Source organism: Ammospiza caudacuta, chromosome 21, assembly GCF_027887145.1.
Source record: "Ammospiza caudacuta isolate bAmmCau1 chromosome 21, bAmmCau1.pri, whole genome shotgun sequence".
NCBI lineage: Eukaryota > Metazoa > Chordata > Aves > Passeriformes > Passerellidae > Ammospiza > Ammospiza caudacuta.
Window position 1 is genome coordinate 4,501,349 of NC_080613.1, and position 26,842 is coordinate 4,528,190.

The window sequence follows — 26,842 nt, forward strand, 5'->3', positions numbered from 1 at the left end:
GATATTAGTTTTGGGATCCAGATAAGTTTTGCCTTCAGGTTTTGCCGTTGCTGGTTCCTGTGTTCTCTGGGATGTTTGGGGTTTTCTTCAGTGCTGTCTTGCAGCAGAGGCAGCAGATCTACCTGCTGATTTCTGTATGATAAGTGCCTTTTTCCCCTCAATTCAGCAGCAGGTTTTCCCCTTTGTGGTGTGACACCACTGCCATGAGCACAGGGCACAGCCCACACACAGTGCTGGGTGTCCTCAGAGCAGGACAGGGACAGGGGTGGCCCAAAGGCAGGAGAGGAGCCCAGGCAGCCCTTGTGTAACTGCAGCTCCTCTGTGGCTTTCCAGACATTACGACATCAAGAGGAACGACGACATAGTGTCATTCTTCAACGACTTCAGCGACCACCTGGCTGAGGAGGCCCTGTGGGAACTGTCGCTGAAAATCAAACCGCGGAACATCACGAGGCGGAAAACAGATCGGGAAGAGAAAACCTAGGAGGAGGGGTTGTGTGAGGAGAATCGCTCCGCAGAGGCGCCGAGGGCAGCTATGAGACTGGAGTTCAATGTTTGTACCTGTCACTGGATGACACACCCTCCCTCCCAGCTGGCAGCCAGCCCTGGGGGTGGCCATGCCGGCCGGCGCAGCCGCCGAGGGCAGAGATCGATCGGCCGGAGCTCGCTGCACTCGCCCTCCTCCTCCTCCCACCCCTCTGTGCCATGAACCAGCTTTAACCCCGGGGACAGAGCTGTGTGGAAGGAGTGTCCCACGCCAGCGTGATGCTGGTTTGCTGGCCTGTTGCATTCAGGTGTACCCTGGCTCTTGTTTCCATCCCGAGCAGGGGCAGCAGGAGCTCAGCGCCCACTGACTCGTGTCCGGAGCGGCGTTGGGCAGCAGCCAAGGAAGCCAAGGGTTGGAGTCTCCCCTGCAATGCCACCTTCCCAACGTGTTCGTGAGGATGGAAGTGTCTCCTGCTGCCTGCCAGAGGAGCTCTGCTTCCAGAGAGCTGCTTGTGTTTACAGGGGTCTCGGCTCACCCCAGATCTCTGGGCCTTCTTCACGGCAGGAAGGCACCGGTCGTAGATGCAGAAGAGGCACTGAAAATGTGGGCAGGGACCCGCCATCTCCAGTCATCACACCCCCCTCCTCCTCTCAGATCTCGTTATTTAAGCAACAGTAAATCCCTCTGGACCTGGAAACACGGACTGCCCAGGTACTGGGGGTCACCTGCCTGTGCCCCCGTGTCTCTTAGCGATGGTACTTAGCTTTTGCACAGGAAATGCTGTAGGATACAGACTGTACATACCTAGTGTTTAGAACCCCCTGGAGATTTTTGATGCATGTCTGAATACCCATGAGTTTATAGGAAAAAAAAAAAAAACACAAGACAAGTGCAAACCAGTCTGTATAAAGTCCACAACCAGTGACAATGTTGTTCCGAGTGCTGGATAAAGGAGGCTCGGGGCAGCCAGGTGGGCACTGGCTGCAGAGCAGGGGCTGGAGCCTCCTCAAGGAGCCAATTCTGGGTTGGGAACCAGGAAGGAGCCCTGTGCCCAGCTGAGCCACCCTGTCCTCCCACCCACTCCTCTCTCCTCTCTCTGTTGCCAAATGTTTTTCTCTGGGGGTCCCTGTTGGAACCTCAGTGCTGTGCTTTGAGAGCTGTGCTTTGGCAGGACCCCCAGCCAGTCCCTGTCCCCAGTCCTGCTGCTGCCAGCAGGTCAGGGACAGCCCAGCACGGAAGGGCAAGGCAGGGGTGTCATTTCCCACACACACAGTGTTAACCCCATCTGTTCAGTGTGCCTTATTCAGCCCTTGTGTCCCCCCTCTGTGTCCCACCCAGCACAGCCCCAGCCAGGCCGTCTCACATCCCTCCTCTCTGTGCTGCTCCAGTGGTTTGCAGTTGGATTGTGGGTGTGAGTGTGTCCTGCAGGTTTTGCCAGACCCTCCTCAGCTCCCTGTCACGTTGTCAGAGGTTTTTACAGGGTTCTGACAAAATCCTGCAGGTTTAGGGCAGCATCTCCCAAGGAATACAGAGATGGAGTTTCACAGAGCATCCTTAACTTATTTCTCAGTAGCAACTCTGTGCCTGCTAAAGCCTCTGTTTGTTCTGGGTGAATCAGAGCTGCACTCCTTTCCTTCTCCAAACAGATTGAAAAGCCTTGGCCAGCTCTGCCTGGCTCTCAGGAGGGAGTGACAGCCCAGGGTATAACCCTGCTTTGTTATTTTCCTGAGCACTCAGGCACGAGGATCACACAGTGGCCAAGCACAGAGAGACCCCCTGCCCATGAGGGCACCTGGGGGAGGGCAGTGTGGGGTCCAACACAGTTCTGTGCAGCGTCAGAGCAGGAATTGTTCATGCTGAACCACGGGGTCTGAGCCAGAACACTCTAAAAGTTGTTTATTTTCATGGCACTGAGGGCATTGGAGCCGTGTGTTCTGTCCAGCCAAAGCTTTGCATTCCCCAGAGCCTTCCCAGGAAGTCATATCCATGTTTCCTTTGTAAATAAGATCTTTTAAAAGCCCAGCATGGTGAAAAGGGTGATGAATACACCCAGGATGTGGTGTGGGCTTTGCCCTGGTGGCTCTGCAGTCACAGCCCTGGGGGTTCAGGGGGACAGGAGGGGCCAGCTTGTCTTCATCCAGCTGAGTGACCGTGTTACCTGAGGGGTGAGCAAGTGGCTCGGGCACACAGGACACCCCAAAACTGGCACTGACTGGGGTTCCACAGGGCTCCACCCCTGGCCCTGTGCTCTTCAGCATCTTCACTGACAACCTGGACACAGGACTGGAAGGGATACTAAGGAACTTTGCTGACAACACTAAATTTGGGCATCACTATATAAAAGAAGATATTAAGCTATTACAGAGTGTCCAAAGGAGGCCACAAGGATGGGGAAGGGTCTGGAGGGGCCTCGTGAGGAGCAGCTGAGGGCACTTGGTTTGTTCAGCCTGGAGGAGACTGAGGGGGGACATTGTGGTGTTCAGCAGCCTCACAAGGGGCAGGTGCAGATCTCCTCACCTGTGAGCAGTGACAGGACCCAAGGGAACGGCTGCAGCTGTGCAGGGAGGTTTAGGTTGGAAATCAGGAAAAAGTTCTCCCCAGAGAGGGGAGAGCACCAAGCCTGTCTGAGATCAAGAAGTGTTTGGATGGGATTTTTGCATTGTCCTGTGCAGAGCCAGGAGTTGGACTCGGTGATCCTGATGGTCTCCTTCAAGTCAGCAAATTCTGTGATCCTGAGATCCCCAACCAGCAGGAGCCGTTTCAGGTTCTTCCCTGCACTTGAGCCCACAGTTAGCACAAAGGAGGTTTTGGTCTCTGCCCTCTGCCTACCCCCAGAGCCAGAGGCTCAGCCCATGGTGTGGGGATGGGAGCTGAGTGCCCCCAGCTTTCCTCCCCCTTCACCCCTTCCTCTGCTGTCATCCCCAGCTGAGCAGTGTCCCAGCCGCAGCTCCTGGCTCGTGTCCCACCCTCAGGCCAGGCTCTCAGGGCTGGAGGGACCCTACAGGAGGGTCCCCCACCTGGAGCAGCTTCAGGTTTGCTGACCAGAGACCCCCCCATTCTCCAGGAGCAGAAACCCAGAACATCCTTGTGCAAGACTGGCCATGAGTGTGTCCCCATCTTGCAGGCAGCATCCTCACATCTTTTTGGGGAGAGGGAAGAGTCTGAGTGCCCTCTCACACGGGGCAGGGAGTGGGGAGAAGCCATGCCCCCCGTCACCAGCCCCCTGCCCCAGGCCTCTCCCCCAAGCAGTTCCGTTGTATTATAGATTTACCACTAACCCCCATGGTGGCATCTTCCTGCAGACATTTCAGACCTGTAACTTTTATATTAAAGACAAATAAAACACCAGTAACGAGCCTGCCTGATGATCCTGTTTACAGTGCATGCACAGTCTGTGGATTAAAGTGACAATCGAATCCGCCTCTGGCGCTGGTGTGGCCTCATGTTTTCTCGTGTGCCTCTTTCCCCTTTATTTTTTCACTATTAATTTCTTCCCTCTCTCTGCCAAGATGGCTTTGCCTCAGTACAAGGGGAGATCTTCTCCTGTCACCTTCCCTGGGCTCTGGTGTCCCCCGTGTCAGGGTTTTGGCTGCCCAGCTCCCAGCGTGTGCCCAGCCCGTGCATGGCCGTGTGCCCACAGCCAAGGGCTATAAATAACCCCTCCATGGAGCTATTTCAGTCCTGGACAGGGTTCAAAATTCCTCTGGAAATAATTGTCACAGGCCAGCTTAGGAGGAGAGTGCCCAGACACTGACCTGAGCATGTGGCCCCTGTGCCAGGGCTGGAATGTGGGGCTGCATCCCAGGGAACCAGCTTAGCTTGGGGGGACACTGTCTGCCCACAGCTCAGGGTGCCCCCAAACTGCCCAGGCCAGAGGCACAGGGAGATTCCCCTTCCCTGGTGCCCACCTGCTAAACCCTGATTTCAGCTGTTGCAGGAGAACTTACCCTGAATTTTGTGGTGGGCAAAGGCCATGGCAAGGTAGGCCCTCGGTGTGCAGAGAAAACAGAAGTTTTGGCTACAGCTGTATTTTATTTCAGTCTAGAAGCAGCAAGAGGTGGCAGTACAGGGGTGGGTGTTGTATGGTGGGGTGTGTGTGCAGAATTACCGTAGAATTGCATACATGACTTTGTATGTTACACTATTAATGACCAGTGAGGGCTTCCCACACACCTGCTACTTCTGCTCCACCTCCAACCCCAATCCTACAAGATGCTCCCTCCGCACCTGAGTCCCATTGGCAGCTCCAAGTGGGAGCCCAGAGCAATGGGATTCAGCATCCTGCAGCAGAGCCTGATCCCACCCATGGACCCTGCCCAGAGCTGGATCCGGCAGGATGCAGCATCTCCCTGCTCCGGGCTCCTCCTGCCCTGGGCTGAGCAGATGCCTCAAGGCTCCGGGGCAGCTCCCCGCCCCACCAGGAAGGACGGACGCTGCCCCACAGCCCCAAAAACACTTCATTGTCACTCATTTCCACACAAGGATGTGGCAACTTCACCTGCCCGTGCCCCATACCCCCGCGCAGGTGGAGCCACCAGGAGCTCTCGGGCGCCCTGGGGCTCAGGGTCCTTGTCACTGGTACAGGGACACCAGCACGTAGACGATCCAGCTGATGGAGGCGAACAATCCGATGAGGAGGCTGATGAGGACCAGTGACTGCGCTTTTTTGGATGCCAGGTACGCCTGGGCCATGTCCCCACGGGCGAGGGCAGCGCGGGTCTGGGGCAGGGAGAGATCAGGGGAGCGCTTAGAGGAGACCCGCAGCACCAGGAGGGGCTTCGGGGCTGCCCGGTGAGTCCTTGCTTACCTCGTGAGAGTAGACGAGGGCCATGACCCCGGTGATCAGGCAGCAGAAGAGGGTCACCAGCACCGACTCCACCGTGTAGTCCTTGGGCCGGTGATGCCCGCGGCCGGCGGGTGAGGGCCCCGGCGGCGGGTGGTACTGCGGGGGAGGTTAGAGCTGCTCCCCGCCCGGGCTGTGCTGCTCAGGGCACCGCGGGGACCCCACAGACCCGGCAGGGAGATAAGGGGTGAGCCCTGCTGCAGAGCGGGGCAGGAACACACCGGGGTGGGGGATACGTACCGGGCTGTAGGGCAGCGGCCCGGGGTGGAAGCCCGGGCCTGGGTAGGGCCGCGGTCCCGGCCCCGGCGGGTAAATGACGGGACCTTGCTGGGCATAGCCGGCCGGGAACGGCGGGTAGAGGAGGTGGTAGCTCTTGGGGTCCGGGGGCGAGTACGGTGGAGGAGCCCCCTCGAAGGCTGAGTTGGAGACAACCGACACGGCCACGGGCCTGTCCCCGGGGGCCGCGGGGGCGTCGCTGCGGGGGCCGGGGGTGGGCAGCGCCCCGGCTGCTCCGGAGGGAACCCCGGTGGGAGCCCAGGCCGTCCCGGTGGGAGCCCAGGCCGTCCCGGTGGGAGCTCCGGGGGTGGGCAGCGCCCCGGCTGCCTCGGTGGGAGCCCCGGTAGGAGCCCAGGGCGCCCCGGTGGGTGCCCCGGGGGTGGGCAGCGCCCCGGCTGCCTCGGTGGGAGCCCCGGGGGTGGGTAGCGCCTCCGTGGGAGCCCCGGGGGTGGGCAGCGCCCCGCCTGTCCCGGTGGGAGCCCCGGCCGCCCCGCTGCCGTCCCCCGGCTCCGCTCCCCGCGCGGCGGGGCCGCGGGCCTGGGGCCCGGCTGGCGGCTCACCGTCCATCCGCGGAGAGGCCTGCGGGGACAGGGAGGCTCTGATGGGACGGGACGCTCCCGGCACGGTCACCCCCGGTCCGGGGTGCCATGGGGCTGCCCTCGTGTTCCCCCCGGTGCCCCATCCCCGGCCCCACTCACGCCGGTGCCCGCGGGCTCCCAACCGCCGCCGCTCGGGGCCCGGCCCGCTCCGGCCCCGCCGCGGCCCCCGAGCCCCGCGTGGCCCCGCGCGGGCGGCGGGAGCGCAGCCGGGCCGGTTAATCATTGACCCGCTGCTGTTTGCCCAGGGCCCGCGGGCGGCGCCGCCCCGCACCGGCCAGCCCGGCCCGCAGCACCGGCGGCTCGGCGTGCGCAGGGACCGGGAACCGGGCAGGCAAACGGGGCTGGACAGCGGGTCCGGGTCCGGCCGGCCCATGGAACCGGTGATGGGCGCCGGGCAGTCAAGAAGCTTCAATTTGTTCGTGTTTAAACATATGATTTGGTTTTATTTTAGAATATTGTATTTACATATAGAATGTGGTGTGTGTTCCGGCTCTATTGATACACAAAATGTATATAAAATTCTGCATATTGTAGCTATAGCTATTAATGTTTAACATGTGTGTGTGGCTATCTCTATGGCACCCACGCACAGGATGTGTGTGCACACACTGTGTGTAGGTGTCTTACCCATATGTGTGTTTATGCATCCTGGTGTCTCTGTGTTGGACCTTCAGGTGTTTCTTCACAGTTCCTGTGCACAGCGCTCTGCACACACCTGCACTCAGGACCAGGGGTACAACACATATGGGAACAGGTGTAAAACACACACGGGAACAAGTGTAAAACACAGGGGAACAGGTGTAAAACACACATGGATACAGGTGTAAGACTCAGGGGACTCAGGTACACATGCACGTGGGTACAGGTGTCAAACACACACGGAACAGGTGTACACATGCACATGCTTACAGGTGTAAAACACACAGGGAACAGGTGTAAAATACAGGGAACAGATGTACACATGCACATGGGTACAGGTGTCAAACACACAGCCGGGGACAGACACACGCTCACACACACGCTCACGCAAGTGTCAGGATAAGACAGCGTTGTCTGTAGCAGGGCAGAGCCGTCCGGCTGTCCATCTGTCCGTCTGTCCGTGCCGGTGCTCCGGCCCCGGGGCTGAGGCCGGCTGCGCTCAGTGCACGCGGCCACGCCCCCTCAGGACCACGCCCTCATCCAGGCCCCGCCCCCGCCCCTCTCCACCTCCGGCCCCGCCCCCGCCGTCCATCCCGCCATGGCGTCCGCCGGCGGCCCGGACGCGGAGCGGCCGCACCCCAAGCCTTTCCTCATCGGCGTCAGCGGCGGCACCGCCAGCGGCAAGGTGAGCCCGCCGTGCCGGGGCCCTGCCGGGACCGTGCTGGGGCTGTGCTGGGGCTCGCCCCCGGCAGCCCGCGCGGCGCGGGACCTGCGCGGCTCCCGCAGGGGCATCGCCGGCGGCGGCCCCGGGCTGCGCCCCGGGCTGAGGGCGGGCTGGGGGCCGGGCCGCAGGAAGGGTCGGGGTCCCCCCGTCCCGGCTGAGTCCCCCGTCCCGCTCAGTCCACAGTGTGCGAGAAGATCATGGAGCTGCTGGGGCAGAACGAGGTGGAGCAGCGGCAGCGCAAGGTGCTGATCCTCAGCCAGGACAGCTTCTACAAGGTGCTGACGGCCGAGCAGCAGGCCAAGGCCCTCAAGGGGCAGTACAACTTCGACCACCCGGGTGAGCCCCCACCGGCCCGACCCCAGCAGGGCTCGGTCCGTGCTCGGAGCGCAGCTGGGTCTCACGGGAAGTCCCCGTAGGAAATGGGAAGTGTTGGAGAACAGAAATGTGCTTTCCCCCAGCAGAACATCCATTTGTCCTTCCCGTGTGCCCGTTGTTCTGGAGCCGTGCAGAGGTGCTGAGCATGCCAGCCTGCTATCTGCTCCACTCCATGCTCGTGAGAGGCTCCCTAATGAACCACAGCATTCCCCAAATCCTTTCCTGTTACTTCTTGTCCACGCAAACAGCTGCTCCCCTTGCCCGGGGGAGTGCTGTGGATTGTAGGCGGGACAGGGAGCTGCCCTTGGCTGGAGTCTGGTGCCTGTTGGGCGGGTAATGGAAACCATGAAGGATGCCTGGGGTTTTCCAATTGGCCCTTGATTAACAGATGAACAAAGTTGCAAAAGATTGCGCAATTACTAAGTGGGTTGATAAAATTATGAAATGACCGGCTTTACCTTTGAGCTCTTAATTTCATTGTGTTGTAGTTGCTTGTGAACAGCAAACTGTCTCTTCCTTATCTCTGAAACCAAACACAGCCATTGTCACTTGGGCACAGAGTGCTGTGGTGCTAGTGGTAGGAAAGAATAAGCTGCAAGTTCCTTTTTTATGGTGAAATACCAGGCAGAGGGTTTTTCCTTTGGGTCTGGAAAAATCTGAGCAGATCATTTGATACAACAGCATCTGAAAGTCCTTCTCTTTGAACTTTCCTCCCGCAGATGCCTTCGATAACGAATTGATGCATTCAACCCTGAAGAACATTGTTGAGGGCAAAACGGTTGAGGTACCAACGTACGACTTCGTGACACATTCTCGGTAGGCCCTGCCTTTGTCTGAGGTCCTGGGTAGTGTGGGGATGTCCCCAGCCTGGGCACAGAGCCTGTTTAACAGCTCTGGGTGTTCCTCCCGGCAGGCTGGCAGAGACCACGGTGGTGTATCCTGCTGATGTTGTCCTCTTTGAGGGGATCCTGGTGTTCTACAGCCAGGACATTCGGGACATGTTCCACCTGCGGCTCTTTGTGGACACGGACTCTGACGTCCGGCTGTCCCGCAGAGGTAAAGCCCTGCCGTGCCCCTGCTCCTTATCCGTCCCCACCATGGGACAACAGTCAGGGCTTTTATCTCCCTTTCCCAGTTCTGCGAGATATGAAGCGTGGGAGGGACCTGGAGCAGATCCTCACCCAGTACACCACGTTTGTCAAGCCTGCCTTTGAGGAGTTCTGCTTGCCGGTACGAAGCCTCTCACTAATTTCATTTGTGGGGTCTTCTTTTTTTGGGGAGGGCTAGAGGAGCGGGGTTGTTTGGGAATTAGCTGCTGTAGGGGCAGCAGTGGTGGCTTTTTGTATTTCACAAATCCCACGTTCTCCTCTCTGCCTCATGTCTTCAACCATTTCAAGCTGGTTGTTAAGGAACTGAAATGGTCCCTTCTGCTGGCAGAGCACCATGGAAATGCCTCAAGCAGGTTTTCTCACTGCTGGCTGCTGGGGCTATTTAAGTATGGGTCTCTCTGAATGAAAGACTCCCACTCTCAGTTTATTCTTAAGTCTTGTAGGAAGAAAGAAAAGCTTGGTTTCCAGCAGCATTTCTCAGAGGGAACACTGGTGAAAACCTGGTGCAGACCATTCTAGCTCTGCTTGCTACACCATGTAGTGTGAGGCCAATTTAGGTACTAAAGTAATCAAATTAATTTGTAAAAACCCTATGAGAACAAAATCCAGTAATATGTGGATTAAATAAATTGGAAAAGACTAACTCAGGCGCCTCTTCCCCTAGATCAAAGGAATTCTGGGATTCTAAAACTACTCATTAGAAATGCTGAATTTGTCGGCTTTTTTGAGCTGTGGGGAGGAAGAAAAAGCAGGAGTGCTGTGGTGGCAAAGATCAATAAAATGTTATCAGAGGCAGGCAGGAATTTCACATGCACATTGGATACCTTGGCTCTCAGCAGAGATTTACAATGCCTTGTAAAATGCTGATTAAAACCAGCTCTGGGCAAACAGACCTTGCCTGACATGGGCACTGTTTGAAGGCAGCTCAAATGGGTAAAAGCAGAGGACTCCACACCTGACCTGCTCTTTCTACCTCGTGATTCTCTGCAAAGGGACAGTAAGAAGAATCCCTGAGCTTAAATCCAGTGCACATTTCCCAGTGTGATATTGGAATTTATTTAGCTTGTCACCATGAGAGAGAACTTTAACTTACAACCCTGGAGCACTTCCATCTTTGCCCAGTTTTCTGGTTGCTTCTTCCTGGAATGAAGCTGACTTCTCCCATCAACAGCCTCCTCCACCACTGTTTCTGTTTTGCAGACAAAGAAGTATGCAGATGTGATCATCCCCAGAGGCGTTGACAACATGGGTAAAAGGGATTCCCTCATTTCCCTGGGGAGAGACCATTGGGGTTGGGAAGAGAGCAGGAAGCATCCTGCTGCCTTGAATGCCTGCTCTTGAGGATGGGGTTCCCTCATTTCCCTGGGGAGACACCTTTGGGGTTGGAAATAGAGCAGGAGGAGTGCCTGCTCCTGAGGAAGGGGTTCCTCATTTCCTTGGGGAGACACCTTTGGGGTTGGAAATAGAGCAGGAGGAGTGCCTGCTCCTGAGGAAGGGGTGCCTCATTTCCTTGGGGAGACACCTTTGGGGTTGGGAATGGAGCAGGAGGCACCCTGCTGCCTGCAGTGCCTGCTCCTGAGGAAGGGGTTTTGCTGGAGGGGAGGGAGCTGCTCAGCCTGATCAGAAAGCCCAGCTGCTCAGCCTGTGGAGGGCTGCAAAAGCGACCTGTTGAGGTCTGACCTCAGTGCAGACAGCAGGCAGAGTTTCATTTAAGGGCTTGTTAAAACTTGAGCAGGGCTGGATGCTCCACATTTTCTAGCTAACTCATCCAGGAGATCCTTCACGTCCTCTATTCCCCGTTCCTCTCTGCAGTTGCCATAAACCTGATCGTGCAGCACATTCAGGACATCCTGAACGGGGACATCTGCAAGTGGCAGCGGGGGGCGCTGAACGGGCACGGCCGGACGTACAAGCGGCCGTTCCCGGAGCAGGCCGAGAGCGCCGCCGTGCTGGCGGCCGGCAAGCGCTCCCACCTCGAGTCCAGCAGCCGCCCGCACTAGCCCGGCACGGCCCCAGGCTTTGCCTCTGCTCCACACCAACACTGAAGACAACTTTGGCAAAGGACTTCCACGGAATGGTTGGTGAAGTGCCCCTTAAGTCATCCTAGCAGCGGAGGGGATCCTGGTGGGAATCTTCTCGCAGAGGGGAGAGGAAGGGGTTGGCCTTCCATCCTGCTTCCCTCAAACCCTTCCCTGTTCTCTCTGAGATGTCTGGAGTTGTTACTTGGTGAACTGGTTAAAGGCAGTGTTACTTGCCTTTTTTTTAAATTTTCACAATGAGAACTAATGCTGAAGATTCCCCTGAGAATTAAGCACTATCAGGTGACTAGCAAGATACCCCATTTCCCTGATGATGGTCGTCTGTAGCAGGAAAATCTGCTGCCTCTTGGGTGTTTTTCTCTCTATCCAAGACTAGCTCACATGCTGTTAATTTTAACAGGCTCTGACTCTTCTCAACCTTGTTGGCACCTTGAGGTTTGGCCATGCTCTGCTGCTGGCCACCTCCTGGCCTGTAGAGGCACCTCTCCCTTGAGGTAGGGGTGAGACAGAGACTGACTGGGACAAATGGGAACTTGCAGTTCACCAGGGGACACGCCCAAGAAGTTTAGTGGTTCTAGTGATTCCTAATTTATTCCTTTCCAAGCTCCCGAATCTTGCAACACTGTTTGGTTATTTTTCGTACCCAGTGTGCTTTACGACAGTTACTGAATGTGTGAGCTCCAACTGGATTGAGTTGCTCATGGAAACAGAACCCTGACCTTGTCAGTATTAGTGTCTTTTAGTGCATTTCTGTACTGCTGGTTGCAAATTCTGCTGGGCAGAATCCGTCCACTTCCAGAGATGGCTGGTGAGGTCAACAAGGGGGAAACTGGGAATTGCAGGACCCTCCTCCTGCTGGCACTGGCAGCTGCCTGGACACCCTCAGACAGGGTCAGAGCACTTGCCTTGCACTCCAGCAGCTTCAACTCAAGAATGTCTGGCTTTCTAAAAAGAGCAGACAAGAAGTACAAACAGTGATATCCCAGTTTCTGTAGTTTACCCCAGATAAGTGATACTGCAGCAGCATGAAGAGTCTGTTTGGGAAAAACTGCAATGAAGTGCTGGTTGGACCTTTGAAAATGTCCTTGTGATACTGTTCTTGAGTCTGGACTTAAGGTGTAATTTTGAGAATGAGGGTGGGAGGGAAATGTTACTAAGAGGAACTTTTTCATATTTGGTAATTTTCTAAAAGCAGGGTTTGGCTGTGTTGGTTGTGGGTGTGTTACTTTGGCTAATAAATAAATGAACAGTGATCAGAAATGACCATTTTTATGAAAGGTAATTCTGGTACATTCACACTGCCAGCAAAAAGGCACAGAAAGGAACACTGCTGGAGGGGCTTTTATACTCAACAGTTCTTTCTCCCCTTAACTCAGAATTGTTACTTTTGGTTCTGTTGTGGCTGAAAATTTAGAGAAAAAACCCAAACTTCAGCAATGAGTCTGCACTTCCATTTCTATAGTATTTTCAGCCTTGGGAAGGGGGTGGAGGGTTGGTGTCTCAGGTGTTGACAGTTCAGTGGTACTTGTGCAGTGCCCAGGAGAAGGCAGAGCATTTCCTGCCTGCTGTCTAGCTCAGGGTGACAGACTTAGAGCATGAGCTACTGCCCTGAAGCATCAGCTCTCAGGGCTGATTGCAGTAGGAGCAAAAACCTGCTCTGAATGACTGTGGTGTTGGATCATACCTTCCTCAAGGGTGGGGGAGCCTTGAATAGAATTTTTTAGAGCAGTGAGGAACTGCACAGCCCCTGGGGTGTGGGAATGCTGCTCTGGCAGCTTTGTGCTGCCCTGCAGGACCTGCTGCTGCAGCCACATGGAAATACAGCAATGGAATGTGGCCCAGGTACTACAGCCTTGCTCAGACACCGGGGCAGAGCCATGACAAATTCCCCACTGAGTCCCCAGTGCTTCACCTTCACCTCTGTGAATTCTGTGCTGGTGCAGGCCTGGCCACGGGCTGGGTTTCAGTGTTTTCACCCTGAACCCATGTGCACAAGCTGGAGCAGGTTTCCTTGTCAGCAGGATCAGTCCTACCCTGCCCAGAGTTCCCTTTCCCATGGGATCTGAGGTGTAATGGCAATACTGGCACTGCTGGTAACAGGCCTCAGGCCTCACATCAGTGCCGCATGACCAAAGGATTATTCCAGCTTTGGCTCAATTCCTGGCTTGCCTGAGGCCTTCTTTAGCTGTAACAGCAATTTTTGAATGTCTTTTTATTTTGCTTATCTTCTTAAAAGTGATGCTTATGTCAGATGATTATAAATAGATAATAGTAACAAGTCATTATTCTATGCAGAACGAACTATTTATAAATGTAGCTTAATGCTGTGTTTACATAAATAGAAATGATAGCAGAGCATTGGAAGTTGGGGGCAAATAATGCATTGTTGAGGAGTGGAGTCATGGAATGATGCTGTAAGGCTGCAGGGCCAGTTACTGATTGTTAAAGATGAACAGCTTTAGAGAGGGAAAACCCAGGTTTCGGGCATAACAAAGAAAACAGAAAAAAGTGTCAGATGTGTTGGAAAGAGTCCATTTATAGTAAGCATATAATGAGATTGCAGACCACAGTGATAGGAAACACATGAAATGGCCCTAAGTGCAATGTAGTGCCAGAAGGAAGAAACCACCACAGTATTTCCAGGAAAGAGAAGAAATTCTTGCAGCTCTTCCCAGCAAAGGAGCTGGGATGCTGTTGACTGAAGGCAGCAACCTTCACACCCTGAGGGGCAGTGAGGGGTGAATGTAAGAAGGGCAGAAACTGGGAACTGTGCTCAGAACAGCTGTATTACTGCTGAGCCCTTTTCTGTAACAGCATTCCTTTATTTCCTCCTGTAATCATTAGATCAGGACTACTACCAAATACCTGAAGCGACTGTTAAGATTTCCATGATATTAACAATAAATTCTTGGCTTTGCACAAGTGTTTCCCTTGCTGCAGCCAGGCTGGAGTGGTCACTGCTTTCTGATCAGGATGTTCCAGGTGTCCTTCCAGCGCAGGGCCCTGAGCTCCGCGGGCGCCAGCGCGGGCTGCCCGTAGGTCAGGGGGCTGAAGGTGCAGTACACAAAGTACACCCAGGAGAACCAGGCCACAACCAGGGCACTGAACATGCTCTTGAGCAGCACAGATCTGGGATCAGACAGGGAAAGAGCACTCAGGTTACATCAAGGCTGGCCAAACACTTCATCCAAAAGATCTGTGCCTGGCTTCCCTAAAGGCAAATGACAGAGTTTGGCCACTGCTGGAAAAATCACTGCTGGAAAAATCACTGCTTTCCCTGCAGCAGCCCTGGAGAAAGAGCTGTGCCAGTCCTGTTCAAGAGAACTATTCTGCTGAGCCAAATACCTGCAGAGGTGATCGCTGAGATGCTGCAGTACCACAGGAATCAGGAGAATCTGGAATGTGACAGCAGGCAGGTAGTGGTACAGGAAAAGTGTTTTCTCCATCAGGAAGAAAGGCAGGTAATTCACAGCCCAGCCTCCACCACAAATGCCTCCTGCTGCCATCCAGAGCTGCCAGGCATCTGCAGGAGACAGGAGATGGCACCTGAGAGCAGAGCAAGGCACAAGGCTCCACCTGGACACACACAGAGTGCAGCCAGACCTTCAGGGATGTCGTAGATCCTCCTCCTCCGCCGCAGCAAGTACCACAGGGACAGACACAGGTACAGCAGAGCAGCAGCATTAGCTGAAGCCCAGGTGGCAACATTCCCAAGGAGGTGGATCTGGGCCTGCAGGATACATGAGGGTCTATGCCAGAAGCAGGAACATGCTGTGGTTCTTTTAGGTAAGTTTAAATATTACCTACACAAACTTGCTAAATTAAGCTCCAGAATGAGCCTGCCTAGTAACCTGGAACAAAGCTGGTTGATAAACTTTGCTGCTTTAGGACTCTTGTGTAATGGAAAGCATTTAAAGGATGCTATTGGAGATGAACTCATCTTCTAAATGAAATCAATAATGGAAACTATTAAACTGCAATTTACCTTTTAAAAAAAGGTACAAGCAAACATAATTTAATTAAAAGCAACTACTGTCAAACCTGTATCTCATGCTAAAACAAATAACACACCCCTCATGGAAAATATATTAATACAGGGAAAGTCCTTGGCTGGAAACTGCAGCCCTGCTCTGACTCCTGCTCCTGGGGCTCACATCTGAGCTGTTTTGCTTTCTCAAAAGCTTCACAACTACTTCTGCCTCTTGTACTTACCCCCGAGGTGGGGTGGAGCCAGTAGGCAATATTGGTGTCCATTGTGATCCAGTCCAGGGCAGAGGAGCTGTACTTATGTTCTGTGTCTTCATTTTTTAATGTCAGTATTTTCCACTAGAAAAAAAAAAGGTAAGCAGAAGGATTCAGCATTGGAACAACAGGTGGGACAGCAGGCATGGGTGAACAGCTCCAGATATAAGATGTTAAGTTCCTAAGCTGGGAGTGGAGAAATATTTTACATATTTCATATGGATACTGATCAATACAATTTAAAAATTTTGTTATTAAATAATGCACTTTCCTTAATGGATTTCTACAAATATAGTAAGGGGCATCAACACTACTCACTGCATTTACCACATATTACAGTTCAGTTTCAGGCAGCTTCTGGGTGCCCAACCAATTTTCCTCCCCCTTTTTTGTTACACAATCACTTGGGTATTCATTACTGGACAGCCCAGGTCTTTAATGCCCTTATAAGTGCATTCAGAAACATTTTTTTACAGCGATGAAGCCAAACTATCAGCAAGGATTAAACAATGAATGCTCAGGCTCAGAGTCTGCAGAAATGCCGAGGTTCCTGCTCTGCAGCAGAAGGAAAAATGAAGGGGATAACAAGACACTCACCTGCAATTCTGTGAATTTTGCCATGAAACTGAGGTTTTTACTGATGTCTATCTGTGTGGGGGAGTGAAGTTCCACTTCCCTCTCTTTTTGCTCTTGGCCTGGAAGAAAACAGCAAAGCTCAGAAATAACCACATAACAGGCAGAAAGGGGAGAGAGCACACAGGCTCCTCACTCTCCCAGGAGCCCTTCTCCAATACATCACCCAACTGCAACAGCACCTGAAGGGACTTTGTAAGGAATCTGACACCACGGTAGAACCAACACACACAGTACCACCTTCCCACCACCATGAAGTGAAACCTGCTGCAGGAACATGGCTGAGACATACTTTTGCCATATCTGTGCTCTTCCACATTCCACAGCATGCTCTGGTGGTAGCCTTTGGACAGCTTCTCTCCCACCACCTCCAGCTGCCGGTATCCCCACTCAGGCAGAGATGCTCCACTGAGCTAAAAGAGAAGGGCAACAGTGAACTTGTAAACTGAAAGTTCTACCAATCTGAACTGCAGGATGGAAGAAATTCTGCTTGAGCACTGGATGACAGCAAGGGACTGCTAGAAAATATGTGAAGAGTCACCACAAAAAAAAAATCTCAATAAATGCTACAGCCATAAAATCAGTGATTCTGGCAAACTTTGTGAAGAAAAAGATCCTTAATTATTCCAGCTGCTCTCACAGGCACATAGACTCAGCATCAGTTTGTAAGCTGAGTGTAGAGTGGTCACAGCCTCTGGAGAAGCAGGACACCTTTGATAAGAGAGGGATGGAGTATCAGTGTGACAACCCAAAACACGCTTTTTTGTCGTACTGAGCAATTATTTCCTTTTTAATTTACTTACTTGGTTATTCGTTATAGTGGTGTAGCCATTTTGGAGCAGAGTTTTTGAGAGTACAAGAACTGCATGAAGCAAAAGCTACAGGCAAATAAACATAACTCACTTGCCTTTAGCACTGCAGAGGTGTTCACGTGAACAAACCTCACTTCTGACAGAATTGTCTTCCACACGTCCGTGTCAGACTCACGATTTACAATTTCCTACAACAGAAAGATGATTTTGACCCACGTTGTCTCAGCTGTTTCTGCTGGAGCATGATCAGCTCCTCCCCTCCCTCTGACCACTCACCACTCTCCAGAGGTTCTGTGCTGGCATGGAGATGTTATAATCAATATAGCAGGAAACTTCTTGGGAGTGAGGGCTAAGAGGAGCAGCAACATCATGCCTAGAAGACAAATAAAGGAAGGTCCTCTATTACCATTTCCCAAATACATATAAAAAGCAAACCCATGTGGAATTGGCTTAGACTGGATTCAGTAATAAAGCAAAAAGTAACTCATTTATTGGGATAGCACTGTTTACTCTGAGAGAGAGCATTCCCCACAAGCAAGAGCTGCCAGGAACAGGCTCAGAGGAAGCCAATGCAGATGCCTGTGATGCCAGGCTGAAGAACAAGCACTGATTGTGACAAACAGAGACGCTGTTCACTGGGGTTTCCAATAATGAACAAATTAGATTTGGAAGGGACATAGCAAAAACCCAAGCTCAGAACAACCCCCTTCCTAATCTGAGTGATATTCAAGTACACACAGATGCCCTTTGGGAAGCAGTCAGGAGGCAACTTCATACTGCAGGCTTTCAAAACAGGAAGGAATCTCTGGCAAACAGCCACAGCACACCAGGTTCTCCAGCACATCCTGCTAACACATCCTTCAGGTAGGGGCATGCCATCAAAGTCAGTGCACTTGGATTTGGGTTAAGTCACACAAAATGCTGAATTTCTGCACCTGTCCAGAGTGGGGGCAATGAAAGGGTGAGGACGAAGACTGATAGAGGGAAGTCTATTTAGGAATTTGCAGAACTACCATGAAATGTGAACAACTATGAACTCCTCTAAAGGCCACTAGTAGGGAAGAACAGAAGCAGTAAGCAACTATTAAGAAGTCTGTGATTAGGATCAAATCCCACTGCCAAGTCGATCAGAAAAAATAAATAAGCACACAGCATCCTTGCTCTGGGCCACAGGGATGGCATATGGCACTAACCACATGAGGTCCCTCCAAGGCACACTGGTGTAAAAATCCACAAATAACAGGCAGTATATGGCATATCTGAATGCAAGGTCACTGAGTGGTTATTCTGAGAGCCAAGCCAGCAGAATGAGGCAGCAGGCTTGGCAGGGCAGAGCAGAGCAGGAGGAAAGGACTCACGTGTTGAGGTAGCGAGTTGTGATGCCATGGACCAGCTGCACGATGTGCCCATGCCTGACGGGCCGGGGGGGGTTACTCACCACCAGCTGCTGCCTGGGGAGGGACACCCAACAGCAAATGGTTAAACTGGAAATGGTTCAATTATAAACATCTTTATATAGACCACAGCCTTGTCATGACCAAGTTGTTGGGTCAAGAAGCTGCAGGTGGGGACAGAAATTTGGGTAAGAAAATGAGAAATTAAAACAATATATATAGGTCGTACCAGAATGGAAGCAAAGCTCATCAAGGGAAAGGTGAGTTAAGGGCAGAATGAGTCAGAGGATCAGTAATGGGATACTGACACTCCAGGCATTAGGTCAGTGCTCTGAATCCAGGTCAGTCAGGAGTGAATTAAGGTTATTACTGTCACACAGCTGTTTGGTGGCTCGTGTGAATCACTGAGTGCTTCACTGAGTCTGATGGGTGCTGCATGACAGCAGGTGTCACTTTGGCAGAATTGTAGGAGAGATCAATGGCTTTAACACCATATAAACTCTCACCTGGCCTCTGGAAAGGGCCATGGCAAGGGGGAACTGCAATTCACTGAACTGCTGCCTATATTTTACTGTTCCATAGAAGAACTTCACACCCTCCAATGCTCATAGGAGTCCTCTGAGTTTGAAGAATTTTAATATATTTGGGGTCTGTGGTTCTGTTAGAGTCCCTACTTGAAAGGTTTGGACCATGGACAAACTTTCCCAATGTGGATATGACTTTTAATGGCACACAGTCCTTCTGATAGGACTCTTTCTACAGTTCTTAGAACAACATAAGAAACCTACAAAGCAACTTTTTGATCAGTATGGAATTATGTCACTCAAAGGCTTTTACTGACAAAACAAGGACAGAGAGTCCTGCTCTGCACTGACAGTGACAATGGCAAAACTCTTCAGCACAAACCAGGCCCCAGGTACACGCACCACTTGGAATCCTTCCCTACGTGGCAGATCTCACAGCTCATTCCACACTTCTAACACAAAGAACTACTCATGTTTCAAAAGTGTTTTCTACTCTTTTCTGAGACTTATTCAAGTTTGATAAAACTCATCAAGACACTCTAACATCATGACTCACATTTCAAAAAGCAGAGCTTCCCTTTCATGCAAAACACCTGAAGAATCTCCAGTGGACTTGTGAGTCTTTCAAGTCCCAGTTGTGCACAGCCCATGTTCTGGCAGGAGCAATTCAGACAGGATTTTAGAGTCCTCAGTAATGTTTTTACTACATTGAGAAGGATTGTGCAAAGAGCTGCAATCACTTGCTCAGATCACACCAGGCTTCTGCACCCATAAGCAGAGAAGAGTTATGTCCAATCCAATCCAAGCCCTGGTTGAGTTTTGAAGCATATAGGTTGAATTTAAATCTCTTGCATACTCACATTCCAGGATCTTTGACAATCCACCAGTTGTTGACATCCTTGAAGGGATAGCAGGTCACCTGCTGCTGATGGGAACTCCCTCTGCCATTCTCATACCTGCACAGGGAGTAACAAAACCCCCCAGAGGTGTAAAGGCACAGCTCTGTGCTCACCAGTGCCAGCAGCACAAACCAGCACCACATCACTGATCATCCCTACAGAGCACAGGGACTCTGAAGGATCAGTGAAAACACTGCCAGCACCCAAACTGCTACAGTTGGACTGGCAGGTGGAGAAGCAGAGCTGACCCTCCCCACAGAGACCCAGGCAGACTCCTCACCTGATGGGGTAAGTGTTGGTGTGGGAGTGGAGCCAGCACTGCATGGGCTTGCCCAGCACGTTCCTCAGGGTGATCTGGGAGCCATAGGCCACCTCTAAGGGCTGACCCTGGGTGATTCGAGCCAGCCCACCCTGAGAAGGGCAAGGACAGGGGAAGTACAAAGAAGAAGAAAAAACCCAGAGGCTGTTTAAATTCCATTGAGTCACATCCCAGTCCAACACAGCAGTATCTTCACACAGTGTCTTCTCATTTGGTTTTATCTACTAAAATCAAGTCTTGCAGCACCATACTCGATAGATATTAAATACACCGACACCTAAAAAACTACAAGGTCTCAGGAAATATCCCCAAAGCCACGTTCTAAAAGACATACCCCTATAGTATGCCATGTCACCATGTGAGAGTTCAGTACTGTATCTACTTCTGTGGAGTTTCCTGCAGGAAGGGACAAACCTTCAGCAGAAGAGTGAATATATTTTTCTTGCTTCACTGGGAAAAGGTTTTCATCTGTTATTAGGATTTCAGTCATTATTGCTTCACCTTAAAGCAGTACTACAGCAGCAAAATAGTTAAATGACATAAAAGGGGCAAAATCTGCAGGATCAAAGGAACAGGATTAAACTAATAGTGAACATTCTCCCCTCTTGTCTCTAATAAATCAGTTCAAGACCACATTTCCTTTACCTCCAAGCTGGCTTGGAAAGCACTTGTCATGATCTGGTCGTGAGGCCCAGAGCGATAGAGCAAAGCCAAGTGAACATAGAAGAAGGAGAGGTAGAGCCCCATGGGGATGATGATGAGGGCCAGACCCCGGGCCAGAAAATGGCACAGCAAGGAAACCTGGAAAAACAGAGAAAGCTCACTTCTTTCATGCTCTAGATATAAAAATTTCCAGAGCACTTAACTTTATTTGTTTGTCTTTTCTAAGTTTTCCCCACTGCTCTCATTCAGCTGTGACTTTGTGGACAAGGATTTGAAGTGGAGCTGGCAGGAGTGTGTGAGACAAGTGCATGTTCTGAGTCACACATCACCAAGACATGGAAAACAGCAGAAAAGACACTCACACACACATATTTTTGTTAAACTTAATTCCATCTTCCCCAGCAACTGAGCTGGGAGCTGTGCTATGACAGGAGGGTTTCCAGACAAGGAATTTTAGACAAAAGCCAGCTACAGACTGCACTGTTATCTGTGGGCTTCAAAGGCTTCTGCAATGAAAAGTGACAAATAATATATTTTGCATGCTGTGCTACATACATTTGACAAGTTCTGGTCTCCTATCATGTGCCAGAAGTGGAGTCCTGCAGTGGCCAAGAGCAGCATATAGGTAAACAGGCCCATATATTTCACTCTGAAAGTGCATAAAAATGCACATGGTTAAAAAACCACACAATTACCTAAATATTCTAACATTCTCTTCAACAGCAGGCATTAAAGTCCAGGTAAGACACCATCACTTACCCAACTGCACAAGAACAGGCTACTCCAGTCAGCAGGAGCCAAAACCACCAGCTTCCAGAGAAGGAACTTAAAGATAAATGTATTAAATCACTTGCTAGGCTCAATTTAACAATAATTTTACTTTATTAAGGATTAGTTCATCCTCTGCAAGGATCAGAGAACAAAAGAGACAAATATCTCTAAATTCAGTGCCTGTAAACACTCACAAAGGAAAATTAAGTGACTTGTTATCATCAGTGTTTCTGTGCACAGAAGGAAACCTTCCAGTAAAAAATATGGGTAGGCAAAGAAATGCTCCCAAGAGATTTTATTTCTATTTTAAAATTGAAAAAGACAACCCTGCAAACAGTAAAAGCAGTCCTTAACACTGCTAAATAGAAAAATTCTGGGGCAGCCATATGAGAGGGTGAAGCATTGGATTTTACAGACAGGTGAAGTGAGTTTCAGAACGGTTAAGAGGCATAGAAAAACACAGTTTGTGCCAAAAAAAGTCACCATGACAATATCTCCATGTGGGAGACAATCCAGCTTTACCTGTGCTTTTGCAAATTGTAGAACTTCAGGTAGGACAAAACTGCAAGCAGGATAAAAAAAATCAATATTGATTCCAGAAGCATGAACCTTGATTGAGTGATCAGAGAGTTTTCTGTTGGAAAAGAGAGACGGACACAAAAATAGATAAACTTGTCTACAGGCAAGTGCCATCTCAGACAATCACACTGTTATTCAACAAAAGGACCTTCCTTTTTAGGGACAGACAGCTCCTGCTGGCTGTAATGGGCAAGTGCTGGGTTTAGAGGGACAAAAACTTTCCAGCAGGAGCAAATTACATGGACATAACTGCTTCCAAGACAAAGAGGTGGGCAAGCAGTGAAGTTATCAGGAGGCTGATAAGCTGCTGCACTTCCTACAAAGCAAAGAAAATCAGTGCTGGGAAATGCAGAGGTGCTTCTCAAAGCAGAGAGTCCAGGCAGCAAGCACAGCAAGCAATGAGCACCACAACAGATCTGCAGGAAAGGGAGCTGCAATGAGCCAGAATCAGCGAAGCTGGTGGGTAGGAGAGGTTTCTCTTATCAGGCTGCTAAAGAGCTGCTGAGAGGCTTTTTCCCTTTGAGGCAGCTGCCAGCAGCCCCTCAGAGAAAACAAAACCAGCTAGTTGTACACACCAGAACAGTGTCAAACCACAGTGCTAAGGACACAGGCTGGTTTGCTGCAGTTTGGATTTGAAGAAATCTGATGAGCTCTGACTCTAAGTTGAGTTGTCCTGCTGTTAAATGCCAGAATGTTGTAACTCACCTTGTAAACCTCTGAGGAAGGGAGTTCAGGCCTCCTTGAATACAAGAAATGTGGTTTCCTGTGAGGCTGCTAAGGCTGCCTGCTTTGGTTAATATTGAAAATAACTTTTATAAAGCCCAGAAGGGCAGCCTGCTGCAGGGCTGTGAGGATGGAGGAGACCAGGGAGGCTCAGCACAGACTGGCACAGGCCAGGGCTGATCTGTTGCTCATATTTCCTGGGGAGGTGCTACTCCACCCTATTACTTTGGTTTTTTAAAATTTTCTAAGTTTTCTTATGTTGACATTCTTGTAGTCAACTTTCTCACACACTTTCTGTAAATAACTCATTGCTTTGCATTCCTTTATGGAAGAGGAAAGAGTTGACAGACTGTTAGTTTGACCAGTGTCATTGGAGAGGTGTCACTGTCACCCTCCAATCCACTGTCACTTTTAGAAAACTATAAATGTCAGAGTCAGAAAATAAACTTCTCTTTTTTCTTCACCTTGAGAACAGCAGTGTGAGCTTGTGTTCTTTTGTGTCCTATAGTGACATAACCCTAAACATTCCTAAGGGGAAAAGGAACTCTTCTCCCCATGTATGAAGGGCTCAGTTGAACAATCTCACCTAAGAGAATCAGAAGAGCAGCTCCAAGTGCAGCACAGTGGGAGAAATGCAGTTCAGCCAAAATCTGGTAGGCCAAAGGCACACAGAGAGCACCAGCCAGGGCTGGCAGGAGTCGCAGGGACCACACAGGAACATTGATGCTGTACTCTGAAACAGAACACAGGAACCAGTGATCCACCAGGCTGGAGACACAATGCAGAGAGGACAGACCAACACAGAATTTCTTGATTGTTAGAGAAATCTAACTCCTATTTGCACTGATTTGTCCATCTTGTATTGCTTAAATGTTTTAGCTGATTTAGAAAGCCTGTGCTATGAGTTCACAGTGCTTTTAACTTGTGCTAGAGACCTGCAGAAGACTTGTTTAAAAAGACAAGTGAAGGTGGTGGGAAAGTGTTATTTCCACTAGACAAGCAAAAGGAATCTGTCAGTTGCTGAAATTCTGCTTCTTTTCTCTAAAGAATGACACAGTTAAAAACAACTCTCACCAGCTCCAATCCTGTTCCATAGGAAGTTTCCATCAAATCCTCCTAAGTAACCTACAACACAAACAAGAGAATTTCCAGCCTCAAAGCACATATAAAACCTGGTGCTAAATTGGGAACCATTTCCCAAACACACAGCTTCTCCTTGCATGAAGGCCCTCTTTCCCAAAAGGGTCCTCTTTGATACTGTTCTGTCTGCAGGAATACTTGAGAATGTGCAGAGGCACAAAGACTATAAATTGGGAACAAGGGATTCTCAGTGACAAAGTCAGATGTATATTTAATCCCTCCCTCCCATACAGACACTTTGATGTTGTACAGAAAGGAACTGAGGCTATTTCTTGCACTAGCAGTTCTCATCTTACTTTTCTCTTTCTCCAAAGGATTGGATTCTGGTCACTGTACAAAGGATTGGATAAAGAGAGGTGATGGAAAAAATCCAAGAGAGAGGATTGGATAAAGTGAGGTGATGGATACATGGCTTCATCATCCCTCCTTTATTCATGCAACAGCCCCCTAACCATCCTAAATAAAGGAAAACTCAATTCTCTCTGCATCAGGCTCTCATTTGCTTTGTGCTTTCTCCTCAAAGTGGATTTAATGATTCATTTCTAACCAGCACCTCTCTCTTCCACAGCAACAAGCAACAGGCACTCCCCAGTCCCAGGAGACCCTACCTCCCAAGGCCAGCAGCATGTGGCCAAAGGGTGGGCCACTGTCATCCACAAAGAAGATCCTCTTCATGTAGAGGGAAACAAACTGGCCGTAATAAACTTCATCGAAACTGAAACACCAGAGGCAGAAAAGTGTCAAATCTAACAGCAATGATCCTGCAGGGATACTCAGAAAGCAAACATCAGTTTGTTGGTAGAGAGCTAAGAATGCAAGGAAGCACTGAGGCTTTCCTCAAGGATTTTAATTAGGGAAAGATTATCACTGTATTGGCATTGTTCAGCCTGGAAACGAGAAGGCCTAATTGTGGCTTTGTGGTGCCTGGAGGGAGCCTACAGGAAAGATGGGCTGAGACTGTAAGAGCCTGGATGGCAGCACAAGCAGGAATGGCTTCACCCTGACAGAGAGTGGGTTGAGATGAATTTTAGGAAAGAATTCTTCCCTGTGAGGGTGGGCAGGCCCTGGCACAGGGTGCCCAGAGAAGTTGTGGCTGCCCCTGGATCCCTGGAAGTGCCCAAGGCCAGGCTGGAGCACCTGGGATAGTGGAAGGTGTCCCTGTCCACGGCAGGGGGCAGAATAAGATGAGCTTTAAGACCCCTTCCAACCCAAACCAGTCTGGGATTTTGTGTTTCTATGATTTACAGAGGCTGACATCAGTCAGGCTGTGCTCTTCTGCTCCTGCATTCTTGCTCACAAATGTCTGAAAAACAAGTCTGTGTCATTCAGGAATAAAAGAAACTCATTACTCACACCACAGCCCGTGGATAGCAAAGCCCCCAGAGACGACTCATTAATCCCATCACAGTCAGTGCCACAAGGCTCACGTTGATCTTTGCAGTGACCACAACTGGCTCCTTCAGAAATCCCAGCATCCTGTCAGAGGTTTGTCTGAACCTTGGAGAGCAGAAGAGAACAGCAGTCACCCTTTGGCTCACAGAAAGCATCAAGCCTGATTTCTGCTACAGGCAGCTCATGGTAATTTAATTCCCAAAATTCTCTTGCTTTTCATGTTTTTGTGTTACTATTCTACCTTCAGGACTAGCTGCAAAAATAAAGTTACTGAACTGACACACTTTTCATCTGCCCTGCTTCTGCCTGCAGTAGTAAGCTAGAAACCTTGTTTATTCTTACACTGGTTCTGCAGAAACACAGCAGCTTCATTCTCCAGCCTGTATTCTGCTTTGAGCAAAGCAAACCTCACAGCCCAAATTCTGATGCTACTATGGACAACCCATGTGCTCAGGCACCAGATGACCTCACTAACTGAGCTATTTAGAGCCCAGGTAGCTTAAAAAAAAAAAAAAAAAAAAAAAAAAAAAAAACCTCAAATAAATTACTTCCTTACAAAAAGAGGTATTTCTTTGGGATTGGGGAAGGGAGGAGCAAATCCCCCAAACGCCCTCTGCATTAGAAAGCTGGTTACTGGTGCTGTTACTGGAGCACAGGTACAGGTGCTGTTTAAGCAGAAGTGCTAAAAGCCAGGTCAGAAAATAGCAGAGAATCCGTGCCATGCCTCCTCACCTCAACACAACGGAAAGTTACCAGAACAAATCCATCAGCGAGGCTTTGATCAGGGGAGAACAAAGCGAGATGCGAGCACATCACCAGCATCCAGAGCCGTGCCACTGGCCTGGTTTCTCTGTGCCTACAGAACACAAGCGCTGCGTGGAGCTGAGGTTTGCAGGAACCAGGGCAGAGCTGTGCCCCCACCCGGGCTCTGTCACCCCCTCGCACGCCCTGCGAGCCCGGGAGCCCCTGATGGAGGCCCTGCGGTACAGCGGGGCCCAGGGCAGGTGAGCAGCACCTCCTCGGGGTACACTCAAACCTCCGCAACCCTCATGAGGGGGCAGCAGGGCAAGCGCCCCCCACCCCGCCCTGTGCCCCCTTTAGGCTCTCGGGTGGCATCTCCGACCCTTCAGGTGGCCCTCAGAGAGACACCGAGCCCCACCACCCACCCTGGATCCAGCCCTCGATCCTCTCTTAGGCGTTTTTGGGGGGCAGAGGAGCACCAACCACAGCCTCCCCAGGGCCTCGCCCACCCCCCTCAGCTCTACGGGAGTGAAGGCAGCGAGTGACCAGCGGGACCGGGAGCACGGCCGGAACCAGCACTAGGACCGGAATTAAGATCGGGACTAGGACTGGGATCGAGCAAGACGGCGATCGTGAGCAGGATCAGGATTAAGACCGGGACCAAGCCCAGAACCGGGATCGGGATCGGAACCGGGACCCCCGGCCCCACACGGCGCCGGGGGCGTGGCCTTCCCGCGCGCCGCGCTCCACCCGCCCCTACCTGCCGATGCCGGATGTGACGTCAGACGCACGCATCCGCACGGGGCGGAACCAGGAAGTGCTGCCATGGCAACGCCGCATGCGGGAGCAGGCCCCGTCTCCCAGACATGGCGGCTGTGAGGGACCCGCCAGCATCACGGTCATAATCACCGACCCGGCC

The 26,842-nt window shown here is 51.1% G+C and overlaps 4 protein-coding genes across 5 annotated transcripts in view; 2 read left to right on the top strand and 2 right to left on the bottom strand.

Moving 5' to 3' along the window:
* The window catches only part of RAPGEF1 (Rap guanine nucleotide exchange factor 1), an 84,761-nt gene extending 80,913 nt beyond the window's left edge, over positions 1-3,848 (top strand). Inside the window, exon 26 of the mRNA XM_058818087.1 lies at positions 334-3,848. Coding sequence (XP_058674070.1) covers positions 334-484 — 151 coding nt within the window. The 3' untranslated portion in view covers positions 485-3,848. The remainder of the gene's footprint in view (positions 1-333) is intronic.
* Positions 3,849-4,540: 692 nt separating this feature from the next.
* PRRT1B (proline rich transmembrane protein 1B) lies at positions 4,541-6,178 on the bottom strand. The gene is made up of 3 exons (XM_058818436.1): positions 5,571-6,178; positions 5,295-5,429; positions 4,541-5,206 (listed from the first exon to the last, which is right to left on the bottom strand). Exons 1-3 carry the CDS (start codon positions 6,171-6,173, stop codon positions 5,060-5,062), a joined length of 885 nt encoding a protein of 294 aa, XP_058674419.1. The 5' UTR covers positions 6,174-6,178; the 3' UTR covers positions 4,541-5,059.
* Positions 6,179-7,426: 1,248 nt separating this feature from the next.
* UCK1 (uridine-cytidine kinase 1) lies at positions 7,427-12,425 on the top strand. Its single transcript, XM_058818234.1, has 7 exons — positions 7,427-7,529; positions 7,745-7,904; positions 8,663-8,759; positions 8,857-8,999; positions 9,079-9,173; positions 10,253-10,301; positions 10,865-12,425. Exons 1-7 carry the CDS (start codon positions 7,443-7,445, stop codon positions 11,050-11,052), a joined length of 819 nt encoding a protein of 272 aa, XP_058674217.1. The 5' UTR covers positions 7,427-7,442; the 3' UTR covers positions 11,053-12,425.
* A 952-nt stretch (positions 12,426-13,377) lies between these two features.
* POMT1 (protein O-mannosyltransferase 1) lies at positions 13,378-26,500 on the bottom strand. Of its 2 annotated transcripts, none has more exons than XM_058818207.1 (21): positions 26,433-26,500; positions 25,915-26,038; positions 25,144-25,287; positions 24,399-24,505; positions 23,725-23,775; positions 23,237-23,383; positions 21,871-21,982; positions 21,337-21,402; positions 21,133-21,226; positions 20,560-20,715; positions 19,876-20,006; positions 19,557-19,652; positions 18,137-18,229; positions 17,055-17,151; positions 16,874-16,966; positions 16,259-16,379; positions 15,931-16,028; positions 15,304-15,417; positions 14,695-14,821; positions 14,437-14,614; positions 13,378-14,220 (listed from the first exon to the last, which is right to left on the bottom strand). In XM_058818207.1, exons 3-21 carry the CDS (start codon positions 25,263-25,265, stop codon positions 14,046-14,048), a joined length of 2,178 nt encoding a protein of 725 aa, XP_058674190.1. In that variant the 5' UTR covers positions 25,266-25,287; positions 25,915-26,038; positions 26,433-26,500; the 3' UTR covers positions 13,378-14,045. The 2 variants fall into 2 exon arrangements, with proteins under 2 accessions (XP_058674190.1, XP_058674189.1); XM_058818206.1 differs by having other exon boundaries at positions 26,349-26,473.
* Positions 26,501-26,842: the final 342 nt, after the last annotated feature.